This window comes from Podarcis melisellensis, assembly GCF_964234715.1.
Source record: "Podarcis melisellensis genome assembly, chromosome: 7".
Lineage (NCBI taxonomy): Eukaryota > Metazoa > Chordata > Lepidosauria > Squamata > Lacertidae > Podarcis > Podarcis melisellensis.
Genome location: NC_138539.1, coordinates 21340183 through 21354861, shown reverse-complemented (window position 1 = coordinate 21354861; position 14679 = coordinate 21340183). Strand labels below are relative to the sequence as shown.

The 14679-nt window shown below is 39.0% G+C and overlaps 1 protein-coding gene across 10 annotated transcripts in view; it reads left to right on the top strand.

The window, feature by feature from the left end:
- Positions 1-14679, top strand: part of ZFPM2 (zinc finger protein, FOG family member 2) — a 462794-nt gene that overhangs the window by 198299 nt on the left and 249816 nt on the right. For 7 of the 10 annotated variants that reach the window (XM_081918678.1, XM_081918676.1, XM_081918672.1 and 4 more), the window contains 2 exons: positions 106-264; positions 12444-12545. In XM_081918678.1, the coding sequence (XP_081774804.1) occupies positions 12515-12545 (31 nt within the window). In that variant the 5' untranslated portion in view covers positions 106-264; positions 12444-12514. The remainder of the gene's footprint in view (positions 1-105; positions 265-12443; positions 12546-14679) is intronic. The other 3 variants (XM_081918674.1, XM_081918680.1, XM_081918681.1) reach the window with 1 other exon arrangement.

The window sequence follows — 14679 nt, the reverse complement described above, 5'->3', positions numbered from 1 at the left end:
ATCATCTACTTCTATGAAACCTTAGGTACAGATGTCCAACTTTACACTTTTATTATGTGACTACTTGTACATTATGTTGGTACAATGTTGTTGGTTTCTTTAAAGGCCCCCTTGAGGATGCTGTTGAGGATGAAGAAGAAGAGTGTCTATCGGAGGGAAATGACATTATCTCCAAAGAAGACTTTCCTCTGGAGGGAAGCTTTTCTGCAGAATTTGAGCCTGGGAATCTGAGCTGTGAAGAAGTGGAATACTTTTGTAATAAAGGTAATCAGTATTAAACAATCCTTGGGTCAGCAATCATTTGTATAAAATCGACTCCCTTGCAAATATTTTACGCAAAAAATTCCTCTTTTGACATAATCAGATGTACCCAGTTCTTGCTGAACAGTTTATTAAGCAAATGCTACTTCAAACTAACAAAGGCTGTTTTTATGCACAGTCTCAATGCAAAGTTTTTAGCATTTGCTCCTACTGTACCATTTTGCCTTGTTTGATTCTGAACTTAGGATCAAAGAGCCTTTCTTTTACAGCACACATGAAAACTGGTATGTTTTCATATTTGGTTTAGGTTTAAAGGCATTTCATTCTGGTTCTGGCAGTCAAAAAGTCGTTTGAATTAATTAAATAAAGTGGTATAAGTGTGTTAAGTGTATGGTGTGGATGTAACCACACTATATTCTGACTTAAGAAACAAAAAATTGCAGCACATGTTGCATATCAAGTCACAACTCTTGGTACTAGTAGCAACATGTTCAAGGTGAATAACAAAAATAAATTATATTTTAAAAATAGTATCTTTTCAGAGCATTTTCGAAATAATTTTGTCCAATGCTTTTTTAGCTGTGTTCCTGTGGTTTTGATTCCTATGAACTGTTGATTACAACATTATAAAACATTCCTTTAAGGTGATGGCATGGGCTCCATGATGCACAGTAACTTTTCAAAGATAAGCCATGAGCAAAAGACAGGTTGGGCAGATTTGCATACCATGCTAAACCTATTTATCAGGATGCAAATGAACATAAATGAGCTTCAACAAGCCTTGAGCTCTCACACTCCTCTCTCTTCCTCCTGTGCAGCAGAAGTTTGGAATCTTTCTCTTCTGCTCAACCATAGTTTGTTACATTTTGATTGATAAAGTGTGGCTAACATTAACTATGGATACTTTCAAAGCCAGTCATCTTTAACGGTAGTTGAAGAGGAGCTGTCTTGAAAAAGATTAAGAAAGTGGACAGTAAAAGAAGCTTGAACAGCTTCATAGCTTCACTTTCCAGACATGGAACACAAAAGGAATCTGGCTTATTTCTTTCTTTGAAACATTTTTTATCCTATTCAGACAAGTTTAAGGTGAATAACAAAAATAAATTAAAACAACTTTAATAAATAAAAAATTCTCCTGATTGAGTGGTTGGTTTTGCCCTTCAGTTCCCCCAGTTCCTTCTGCTATATCAACGGTTCATTGTGCTTGGGTCCATAATAGCCAACTCTTTCCCTCCCTAAAACTGAGTTGACAAAAAGGTGTTTGGTTTCTTAAAGCATGAAATTAAATGAATTATATTGATTTTAACTTTAATGCTGGACTTGAGCTGTGTCAGTCTGTTCTGATCCACTTTTGGAACTCTCTCTTACTTGTTCTGCTGATTAGCTAGATAATAATGATTGGATAGTGTCCTCGAAGCTACCAGCATGAGTTTGACCAAACTGCGGGTGGCAGTGGAAGACAGGAGTGCCTGGTGTGCTCTGGTCAATGGGGTCACGAAGAGTCGGACATGACTAAATGAGTAAATAACAACGATTGGATTGCCGTACCCCTCTAATGATAATTTGACTCTACTTTGTACCAGCTGCTTCCATTTCAACCAGGAAATAATGGTCTAGTTCAGATGTAACATAGACAAGCACGAGCCCTGTGCCTGTGCATTCTTGGGGATGTAAAATAAGTTTCAAACCCTGGTTTGTTCAGAACCTGCTCGTCATAGTTTTTCATTGTGGACATAAAATTAAACTATGGTGACATAAGATGAAACGGGTAACCCAAGGGAGCCTTCACTCACGGCATGCCAAGAAGGGAGGGGTGGACAGGTGATCTGCATGGGCATAAGACTTTACAGATACCAGTTTAAAAAGCTGAAGCTGGACCATTGCTTCTTGAGGCAGCAAAGAGCAAAAAACTTTAAGTTTGTTTAATTGTCTGGCCCATATAAAATGGTATATTTGGGTACTGTCCAGTCACTGTATCATATGTTATTTTATGCCTACTGTTTAAAGTCTTGGCGGCAGTTATCAGAAAATGGTAATGTTATACTAATGCAGCCTTCTTCTAAACCACTTAGAGGTTTTATTAGAATCAAACGGTATATACATTTTGTGAAATAAACAAATACATAAATAAAAAGCGAAAATACACTGGTGGAAAGGATTCCTGAATCTTGTAAAGATCTTGCAGAAAAATAGCTGTTTCATTTGCATCTGCTAGTAACAGTTTAACTAGAAACTGCAGCTAGATCGATATGTAAAATTCAGACTCTGCACACAGTGTTTTTGGCTCTCTTTGCTCTCAGAAGGTTGATATTTCATGATATTACAGTTATAGTAGAAGCCACATCTGATTGGCTTCTTGGCCAATGATTTCCAGCCCTCCAAGCTTCTTATACCTGCTTTTTTCTTTACCTTTAGTGTACATCTTACATTACCTCTGTGCCCTCTTTCTTGTTTTTCTCCAAATCTGCTTTATCCTTGAGTCTTCCTTTCTTGAGTCCATGTCTCCCAGCACCATCCGTTGGTTTCTGAGATGTCTGTTCTTCAGTCTGTTTTCCCATGCCTCTTAGCCATCCCATCTCTTCCTAGCACTTCCATATTCATTCCCCCAATAACATACAGGTCCTTTCTGATACTGAGTTCTGTAAAGTGTCACAAATCCTCCTTGTGCCCAAATTATCTCTCCTCCCTCCCACCCCCCAAATTTCTTTAAGCGTTATTTCCTAGCTCTTTTTCCTTCAGGTTTTTCTATCTCAGTGCATTACATACTCTGCACCTGTCCTTCAGCCTCTTTGCCTCTCAGCTTCTCTCTCTTAGTTTCCCTATATTCTAGACATCTTCTCAGTCCTCAGCCAAAGTTACAACTTTATTTTCCCTCACAGAAGCTGGTCTACAAACTGTGTCATTTACTTAGTAGCTGAGTATTCTCTGTTATGGCATCACCTAAGCCTTCCGTTAGCTCAATATCATAGATTAGGCAGTTTATTACCTAATGCATATTCATGTATGCTGCAATCTAAAGAAACTATTTATTGTTCATTGTATGCCCAAATGAAGCTTCCCTTATAGTTTCCACAGCTAATGTGAATGGATTGTGGAATCTTATAATGGTTTGCCCTGTTGATTGTGGAAGGTACAATGGTGAAAATGAAAGAGGAACCTATCATTGCTTCACACATGCACAAATGAGTTTTTAAGTCATGTTCCTGACTTCTGGCTGTTCTGAACAATTAGAAACCCCAAAATATGAACTTCAGATTTGTACATCACTGAAGCAAACAGTAAAGCTTTTGCTTAGAGTTTTGGTTGGTCATCTGTTTTTCCAAAACTTGGGTTTACTGAAGACATCTGTTGCATCTTCACACATAAACACACACACGGCTACATGGTCTTTGACTCCTTGTGGGAGATGATGTATAGCAATATTCATAAAAGAAGCTGTAAAACTGTCCTTCACTGCCACAGCTACAAATGAAATTGGAAAGGATATTTCTAAGAATGAAAGTGTACATAAACCCAGTAATCTCTTTCCAACTGAGGGCGGTGTGACAGAAAATGTCTACTTTGAAGTATTGAGAGTACCTATCTGGATGGAGAGTATTATAAAGTCATTCCTGGATTGTCCCGTCCCCCGCCCCCCTTCTTTTTCTTTTAATGCTCTGGGAAGGACTGAAAATTTTATTAAAGGGACCCTGGAAATTCAGTTAAAGTGCATTGGGTCATTTCCCCCACAAACTCTGTATTAGATTTTCAGTGCACCTCCTTGCCCCAGGCTCCACTGCATATCAAAGAAGAATCAACCAAATAACTAAAAGTTCACACACAACACAAAATAGCGCTAGCATTATTTTATAACTTTGTGCCAAGGACTCCAGGGGAAACTTCCAACTAAGAAGCTGAAGCTTTGAGCCTGAGACTTAGCCTGGTGAGCTACCATAGTCTATGTCAGGGAACTGCCATCGGAGCTAGAGGCGGAGGGAAGGCTCCAGAGGGATGCCGGAGAGGGTCCCAGTAGGGAGAGAGGCAGCCCATCTGCTGGGGAAGGAAATCAGCGTAACACCAGTGGAGAAGGGGGGCAGATGGGGGAATCGGAGAGGAGGCTCCAGGACTCTTCACCGGAGACCAGCAGGGAGAGCACGGGTACTTCGCTGCCCACACCCTCCCTGCGCAGAAGACTTCCGCGCAGGGAGAGTAGGAGGAGACTTGGCGTCAAAGAACTTCTTTGCTGGAAGAAGTTCAAGAAACGCCCACTGACGGATTCTGCCAGCGACTGAGACAGCCACGAAGTGAAGGGCTGTCCAGACAGAAAGGGTTCAACCAGGTAACCTAGCCAGGAGTGGCGGCAACTTACGCACGAGCAACCCCTAGAACCATTACAGTCTATGAATGTGCAGGTCTTTGGGGTTTCATTCAGCCACAGAGAGGATTTTGATGTGCCACAACAGCCACTGTGGTATAAATACTGGCAAATACAGCCTGACAGTAAGCTTGATCCTCTTTTCTTCATTGGTTAAAAATTTATTCATTCAGTTTGACGAAGGGTGGACTGAAATGCCCTCCCAGATGTGCAGGTAGGGGGAATGGAGGGGCATTTTAAAGAATATTTGGAATTGGGTGGTGAAACTTAGCTTTCCCTTCCTGAGGAACTGCACCTGTGACTATATTTCTGAAAGTTTAGGAGGGGAGGTAAGATAAGTTGTTTCTATTCTCTCTAGCTATGAATACTGGTGGAATAATTTAATATGAGCTGAATTTTTGCTGAGTCTGATTAATTTGAGTTGATTTTATTATTTGTGTTTGTCTTGATATTTTGATCATGAGCCATGTAATTTTTTTGTATAAGACACAGTTAACCTCTCGTTTTAGAGTTTGCAGTTTATGTTAGGTGGATGAGACTTAGCATGGCAAGGCGGGGGGTGATAGATATCTGATACTGGCACATAAAAGTATATACTAAAAAAGAAGCTGAAATTACCCGTTAATAGTTAGGATGCTGTTTAAGAAGCTCAACCTATGTAATCAGTCTTTGTTTTACAAATCATACTTTGTAAGTAGATTATCAAAGCTGCAGTCCTTTACACACTGTCCTATGAATAACTTCCATTGATCCTAAGGGTGCTCACTTCTGAGCAGACACATGCAGGATTAATTAAATCTTGTGATTTTCCCCTTATTTCAGTGTGGCTTGAGTATCAGCAGTGAGCCTTTACAAAAGAGTCAACAAAAGCTGAGGTTAGGAGTTGGTACAGATGTAAAAACGGTTAAGACACAGGGAACCCCACACAAGAGTATACATTTCTTGGCTGCCGTGCATTCTATTCTTTCCTAGTTGGCCTTCATTAAGTGATGCATTGACACAAACATTAACCATAGTTAACATTGACTGGATTCTGTCTTCTTAACCAGGGTTTTCTAACCAGTTTTAAACCCTAATTTTGGAAGCTTAAGAGGAAACTCAGGGTTATAGTTAATAGAAGTCAGTGTGGGCAACCATATAGATAACAAATAACTTGCATGAAGTGTGAAGGAATTTGTGTGCAAGTTGTAAGGAGCTGAAGAAGGAGCCCATGATCCATTGCACTGCTCCTGATGTTATAAGTGCTGCTAAAAGACTCCAGTATTACATTTTATTGTTTTCTGCATCCTTTTTCTCCTTCATGCTGTGTCTGTGTGGAGCTGTCGCTGGCACTGTCTCTAACACTCACCAAATCCTTGGCAGCCTAGAAAATGATTTCCTGGTATCCTTCCTTCCTTCTGTTGAATGATTTTATGTGAGCATGTGTAAATATTTTCTTCAGCTTTTGTGTCTAGCTTTGATACTTAATATATTTGCTTGTTTTTCTTTCTTGCTATGTGTGTGTGTGGTTTAAAATAAGCAGGAAGGTCCAGTTATTTTTTTTAATGAAATATTTTCAATCAATAGTGATTTTCCCTCTCCCAAGCAATGTCTTTAATGACATATTTTCTGCTCTTCTAATGCTCGAGCAATTGGGAGCAGGATCAGCATAAGGCAGCTATGCCATACAGTAATCACTCTTGAGTTCAATAGGGAGGTCTTTACAGACAACTTTGTTCTTTTTTCTTAACGGGATTAAGAAGATCAGCTCTTTAAATTTCTTGCATATAACAGTGACATTTCCAGGGTGTGCTTAGACCAAAGAGTTCAAAGTGAAGGAATAATAAAAAAACCCACCCAAAACCGAAAAGCCAATATGACTTTGTTTTTTACCTTGCTGGAGGAGCTGTTTCTGCAAATCGTCTATAAGCTTATTGACCTGCATCTTTGACTCCTTGTTTTCTCTGGATTTGGCTGGAGTGTAGACACTGATAGAGCACTGATAGAGGTGATTGAACAGCCCCCAGCTTTGCTTGGCACAAGGCCCCACAACTCCCCCAGGATTGACATTATCTTTTTCTGGCAATACTTCATGTTTCTTCGAGCTTGCACTTCCTTAATTTTATTATTTATTTTTAATTCTTCCTGGAGCCTTTATGTATGTTTTTCAAGGAAATGAAGGGCACACTAATTCTTTTTGGTAAGCAGAGATAGTGTATAATACATGATGACATGTGTTCCCCATTGGAAGGGAAAAAGGAGGAAAAGGCTAATGTATGTAATAAACAGTACTTTTAAAAGATTTTCAAAGAATCATCAGTATCAAATTCCCGATGGTTTGTGCATATATTAACACTGAGGATTTGTATTGCAAAATCTATTACTTGATATATTTTGTTTGTACCATGAAAGTTTATTTGATCCAAAAAATTATGTGTACATAAGTAAATGTACTGCATGTGCAGCTGGAAAACATGGTTTCCTTTGCAGTTTTCTCTACTGCTCATATGCCCAAAGAGGCAAGCCTCTGTTTAGTTTAAAAAAGTAACTTGTCTCTTCAAAACTGGGAGCTACTATAGACATTCAAACAATTTATCTGGATAGTAGCCAGAAAATGCAATCTGTTTTAAATCAGCTTTTGGGATTCCTCAGAATTTGCTTCTGGTTTTCCTTGGCCAGAATCAAATGTAAGTGAATTAAATAGAATTACAAACATACAGTGTCTAGTGTAGAATGGACTTGGTTGATCTCCACATTTGAACTCAGATTGGAATTACTTCTCTACGTCAGATAGAGGGTGATTCTGGTAGTAGTTCCCTAATCTTGGATCAAGTGCTGAGTGTTACAAGATCTAGATTCTTTTCCAGATGCCCTTCTGGGTCTTCATGAGAGTTCAATGGACTCGAACTATAGAGCTAGATGTAATAAGACCTTTTGCAGTGTGTGGTAATGATCCCCCTTTTTAAGACATCAGAAATGCTGAATTGGAGGTTGTTGGCATCTGTCTGTCTTGAGTCACTGGAGTGTGCCTGCAGGGGTGAAGTCAAAACTGCTGGAGAATCACAGTGCCTGCTGTGGCTGCAGAGACTGGTAACTCATAACTGCTGCCTCCCATGTTTGTTTTGCTTCATTAGCAGCACCAAACTCTCTGGGGCACAAGCCTGGACAGTGTGTATGGCGGTTCAGGGTTGCCCAGTTGACAAGACCCCCTTCTCGGCCTTGTTGGTGTGTTCCAAAGGAAAAGCAGAGAAATACATTTGAAGTGATCTATTAATTGGATAAGGACTATAAACTAACAGGAACAGAGTAATTTGCTCTCATCTAGCAGCTACTTTTGTACCAGGTAGTCTGTTTCCAATTTCATCCAAGAGTCAAGTATTCTTCCTTATGCTTTTGTTCTCAATGGCTTGCTGGTGGGGAATCCTAGAATATTGTTTAATAATAATGGACAGTCCTGACCCAAAGAATTTTTTCATCGTAGTTGACTTTATCAGGGAAAATATTGCTGCATCAAATCTGTGGTGTTGGATAAATGCTCTTTATGACAGGATTACCATCCAAGTTAGAATAAAAATGCGAGCAACTTTTGACCAGACATATTTATTAATGGCAGTTAATTTATTTTGATTTATTCCTCACCTCATCCCCTCAGGGTGAGTTACACTTTCAAAACAGCACCTAATCCAATAAAATTTAATTACTGGGGCAGTGTAGCTGTTGAATGAGTACTGAGTAGTGGTAAATACACCAAATAATATGATTCAAAGAAGCTAAGTAAGCATACAGGTGAGAGTACCAAGAGAAACTGCAGCTTTCTTTTGAGGTTTTTCCAGCTGCAGCTCCTAATTCCCCAAATGTACACTGTAGTTCAACCCTAAAAATGGCTTCCCTCTTTGGCTTTCAGAAGGGCTAATCTAGTTGTGTACACAATTCTGTTCCTTGTGCAACTAAGCACATGCAGAGCTTTTTGATTCAGTGGACTTTTATTTAATAAGCAAGATCTAATCTTAGGGTTGTGGTGGAAATCCCCAAAAGTGAAACTGGGTACATTCAGGAAACTGAAATACTTCAGGATCAATATTAAAGATGATTTCATGTTTGGATACACTCTTCTCAAGTTCTGACGTACGGTTTTCACATAATCCCATTGGGCAACATAATACTGGCTGCTGTCTATCCCATGGAATGTGACTGTTCTTGTACCTCCGCCTCCCTTCTCTCTTTGTGTGTATTTGGCAGCTATAAAGCCATGTGCTTCAAGTATAAAAGCAACATACTGCTTGTCACCAGCACTTTAAAAAATGTCACTTTGTAAGTAATAAGCACCAATTACTAAGTGATAGGCGGCAGTCAGGAGAAAAGAGCAGGAAAGTATGGGGTATAAATGGTGCTAAATGAGTGCAGCAGAGAACCTGCAATTCTACAGTCGTCGTCCCCTACTCCTTTTGTCCCATTTCTGTCAGACAAAGCTGGGTATGGCTAAGAAAAGAAGTGACATAAAAGAGAATTTTTTTAAAAAAATAATTAAATTAAAAAATAACAGAACCCCTGTTTTACTGAAATGCAGCTCAATCCTACAATAATTACGCCCATGGATATATTGTTGGCTAACTGGATGTTTTTCTTTGAGGACTTTCGTTCTTAAATCATAGTGAATCCCATAGCTCTTAAATCAGTGGATGTAATGCTTCCTAAAAACCTAACATAGGAACACCCCTGAAATTTTTTAACCTCCAAGAGTGAGATAGGAATTATTTACATGTCATAATCTCTCACTTAAATCTGCTTAAATCTCAATGTACTTTTTCCCACCAGGTGGTGGATCATTTGAGGAAATGATGAGGCAGCTACAGTTTTCCAATTGTGTTTTCAAGTTTCAATTTCTGATAGAGGGACTTAGAGAAACCTCCCCTTTCCCCCATTTTTTTTTTCAATTTGATTCCAATACTGTGTTGTGAGAGGAGCACTTCCTGCAGTTCTGTATTTCCAAACCCATTTGATAGACTTGTACATGGAGAAGGTTGTGGCAACGTTGTTTATATTATCAGAACTGTAAATTACTTAGGCATGCCTGAGCAATTTGATATTTGTGGATTCCAGTGTGAACTGACAGAATCTGATTCTCCTAAATGACTGTGTAGTTTGATTTCCACTGACTTTCCTATCTCCTGAATGTCCTGTTCAAAAATTCTATCAACATTTGTTTAAAACACATATTTTTTAAAGAAAATATGCTTGCAAGTATATATTTAAATACGCATTCATGTGAAACTTTAAAAATTAGCAAATTCACGTGGATACAGGACAGTTTTATGGGCAAATGAATTCAAAAGTGTCAGACTAGAAAAATATTAAATTCAATCATTCCTAAAGTCCATCGCCAGAACTTTGGGCAGATTGCAAACAATAACCCATTAAAGTGAAAAATACTATGCTCCCAAGAATGTATCTGCTTTTGGTGTGTCATGATTCACTGCAAAATTAATTTGACTCTGAAGTCATGATGTGAAATACTTGCAGGGTTCTGATAATGTCCTCTTTTTGTACTCCTGCTTCACTTGACTGTTTATCTAAAGAGCACCCCTTTTGCATTTGGGACTGAAGTTGTGTGTTTGAACACCTCCAAACTTGAGAAGTTCTTCATACATGAAGCCAGTGTTATATAGTTCCATGGTACACACCCATACAATATAAGATATGAGCTCTTTGAAATTTACATACTGATGTTGATGTGCCATATCTCACTGCAGAGGTAGCCTCTATCTTATGCTTTACTATGGCTGAATAGGTTGGAATAGAAGGAGCTGTTTTTTAATTCTCACTGAAATCAGCTGGAATATATAGTACATTCTCTTTTTTGCTGAGATAATGTTACACCATTGCTGATGGTGGGATGAGGTGGATTAAGTTATTTGCACCTATTGAAATCAGGCTGAAAACTGTGACAAATTTAGCATGAATCCAGCCAAATGAAAACTGGCTTCAGTTAGCTTGGTTGTACTGTTTAAAATTAGGTTGGAGGCTATAACTTGAGCCTTCACTGATAATTGTTTTTAAATCAGCACTGAGTATTTGTATTTTTACTGACTTAGGGCAGTAAATTTAGCAGGTACTAGGCGCTTGCATGATATTTCCTTTACTTTGTGAACATTATTGTTTTCTTTCATTTTTTTCCTTTTTGCCATGTTCAGACTGCCAAGGATCAGTGTAGACCTCTGAAGACCAGCTGCTGGAAATAAGCAAAAGGAGAAAGCTGTTGCCTTCATGCCCTGCTCCTTTTGTGGGCTTCCCAAATGCACCTGACTTTTTTGTTAGAAACAGAATGCTAGATGAGATGGACCTTTGGACTGATCCAGCAGGACTCTTTTTGTTCTTATATTATTAAGGCCTGTTGTGGTTCCCTGCAGTGTGTACACATAGTAAGGGCATGTAAATAACAGCAACAAAAGGAGAGCTCTCTCATGGTGCTCCAAAATTTGATGTATTTATTTATGATGCTCTGTAGTGTCACTTTGAAACAGAGTTTCCACTGTAATTTTCTGTTTGGTGATACTGGTAATTTAGTTTTACATTTATGCTTCCTGGAAGAGTAAACTTGAACTCCATTCCAAACTTTTCACATTTCCCTCTCTTCTTGTAGGCAGCTTTCTGTTTGTAACTAGAAGTCCTTTACCGAAAGCTATCTTGTCTGATGATAAAACCATGAGTGTATGAAGCTCACACATTTTTCATCTCTTTTATGACCTTATCTTTCATGAGCGGCTTCTGTGAAGGTATCCTAACTATAGAAAGCACCTGGAAAACATATATGATATCTGTACTGTGATAAGCAGTTGTGAACAAGAAACTAGACCTGTCAGTTCTGAACTGTTCATTGTTAAAAAAAATACTTTGTAGATTTAGCCGATTGCAAAATACATTATAGGGGGACGAACAGCTGCTGTGATAGTCAAGAAAGCTCAATAGTTACTATTGCATAAGAATTTTTTATGAGAGACTTATATTGAGGGGATGTGCATGGATTACTGTAGTGTGAAGAATGCCTGTATGACACTAGAACTTCAGTCCTAAATGCATGTGATTTTGTTAGGACTTCCAACTTTGTGTCTTTTGGATAGCAAAGTAGCATCCTGATCTCCCCCCAAAATTTGACACTTCCAATTATATGTAGGGGGAAATTACTGCCAATGTTCAAACAATGCTATATTCTGTTACGCTTTCAATAAATCACAATCCCAGCTAATAGGCCACAAAGTTTACTCAGCATTTATTTTCTAAAATGTGCTAAGGTTCAAACCTATCTCAGAAGGACTGCCTTCTGAGTGAGATGTATTTCCCACCTATGAAGTGGGAATTTTTAAAGAATCTCATGGATTTCTGTTTTCTTGGTGAAAATCTGTGCTGTCCTTTTTTTCTCAGAAAACACATAATCCCTTCCCCCCTCCAAATCTTTCCCAAATCCACATCTGCATCATACAGGCCCATCATTGGTTTTACCCCACAAATCCCCTCAAATTAAATGTTTCTATATTGGGGAAGGCTGATATCGACTTTTGAAGCTGTTGAACAAGCTTCAAGGATTTGATTCTTATAATTTTTTGTAGGATTTATTGACATTTTAATAACTCCTTAGATGCAAACGTGCTAGAATATTGTTATTTTAAAAAATAAGATTGTTAATTTTATTGTCCAGTAGAGAGACTGTGTGTGTGTGTGTGTGTGTGTGTGTGTAATATGCAGTTAAAATGATTATTTTCATTGTCTCGTGTTTGTGTTTTAAGATGGAGAAAGAGAGAGAAGTAGGAAGCAGAGGATGTTAATTCTGTGTATTTCCTTTGCAAATTGATAGGTGATGAAGAGGGCAGCCAAGAAGCAGCAGATTCTGACGGGGATGCACGGTTGGAGAAACCTGGACCACTTATGCTTGAAACAGAAGACTGGGATGGGCCAGGTAGGAATATATTGCTATATAGATAAACGAACCACCAGCACTGCAAGACTCAATGCTCCCTCCACCTTGCCAGTTGACCATAGTGAATGTCGCATATCATTTTATTTTTGCAAAGACCTTTCTTGGATTTTTTTTTTAATAGGTGAGTAGCAAGATAAAGGGCTTCTCCTTTCGTCTCCTTGAAAAGTGGAAAACAAAAGTTTTACGTAATTTAAAATGTATAGCAAAAGATTCCTTTTCCTTAGCATTTTATTTATTTATTTTTGCTAAGTAGAGATTTTGGGGTCAATACCAAAAGGCAATGATCTGTCCAATGTAGCATTAAGTAAACATCCCATCGGCGCAAGGGTTTTTACTTGTGCAATGGGACTTCTTCCCCTCTCCTCCCCCTGCATGTTCCCTAATTCTGGTCCAATTGTTCCCCCAACTCCCCAGAACAGTTTTCAGGAGGGCATGGAGCATGCACATGGGTGAAAGGGATGGAGACTCATGTTGCATAAGTGGTAACCTTGCGCTGATGGGACCTGTTAGTTGGATACAGCCTCATGTGTAGTAATTCTTCCAAATGTTAGAAGAAGTGTTATACTGAAATGGTGTCTGGTTTGCACCCAACATACACATTCTACTTTGGAAAAAGTCATGTGTGAAACATGACACACAACCCCTAGAGCCATTTTTATAATCATCATCATCATCAACCTTTTATTCGACCGTCAGTCAGAAAAAAAGTACATTTGTCAATACACAGTTAAACATCCAGGAAGATTTTAGAGCTTAGCCAACACTAAAATGGGCTAAACAGATAACCCCATATCAATACAGTCAATTATAGTCTTGCGACGCTTAAAAGCTAAAAAAAGAAATTTGGCCACCAAGGAAGGTATAGCTCTAGTGACATTATTCAGCAAGTGTAAAACCTGGTTTTCTCCGGGTAGGAAGCTAAATTGACATAGGAGTGGATCTATAGAATTTTGTCTAAGCTCTGCATAAGAAGGGCAAGTCAAGAGAATGTGTTCGGTGGACTCAACCACACCCATGGCACAATGACAGGTTCTCTGGGCGTATGGTACTCCCCTGTACCACAATATCTCCCCACAATATCGCAGAGTCAAGGACATTTAATCTAGCCGCTGTAAGAAGTCTGCGGTATTCCACATAGTGGATTTTTGCAAGGGGGCTGGTATGGTCCGATAAATCTGGTCCCCTAGGAACATCCCTGGTTTTACCTGGGCTATGTCCTCTTGTCTGGCAATGTCACTCAGTCTCCGGGAGATCACAGCTCTAGCTTGATTGTACGTCATAGACTCAAAGTAGAGGTGAGACAGTCCACAGGATTGAACCTCATTAATGACCTCCCTTTCCCACGATGATTGGAAATCGTCCCTCAATATCAAGGGGGCAATACCCACTGGTTTAAAACAAAGCTTGAGCCATAGCCAGAGCTTCGTCTTCAAGGCCACATACCGTAGAGCTTGCCAGCCGACCTCTAATCTCATAACCGCACCCGCTACCGAGGGGGGGATCCTAAGCATGGCTCTAAGGAATCGCGTTTGAGTAGAATCCAGTTTAAAAAAACCCCTACGGGAGCCTAAAGAGATGCCCACCAAAAGAAGGGGGAGGACTTTCATTTGAAAGAGTCTCAAAGCTATCTTCACTGATTGAGCCTAATCTCTTATAATCATTGGTATGGCATTTCTGAGCATGCAAAGTTGTTTACCACCCTTAGCTTATCCGGCAGCCTGAAAAATACATTTATTTATTTATTTAAACATTTTTATTTTATTTATTTTTATTATATTTATATAACGCCCTTCATCATAAGATCTCAGGGCAGCTCACAGAATAAAATACAGGATAAAATTAAGTAAATAATTAAAACAAAACAGCAAAACACTCCCTTTCCACACATTTAAAAGACTGTAGAATATTAATCAGGCAGAATATTAAACCAGCTTTCTCACCAGATTTTAAGGTGGTGTACAACAAAATTTAAAGGTATAGCCATCAGACATAAAAATTATGAAAATGAAATGCAGCAAAAATCTGGGAACCTAAGTAAGGTAAACCAATCTCATAAACTTGGACTGGTAGCTCATTGGCAGCCTGTGTGGCTCCTTTAAGAGCCGTGTAATTT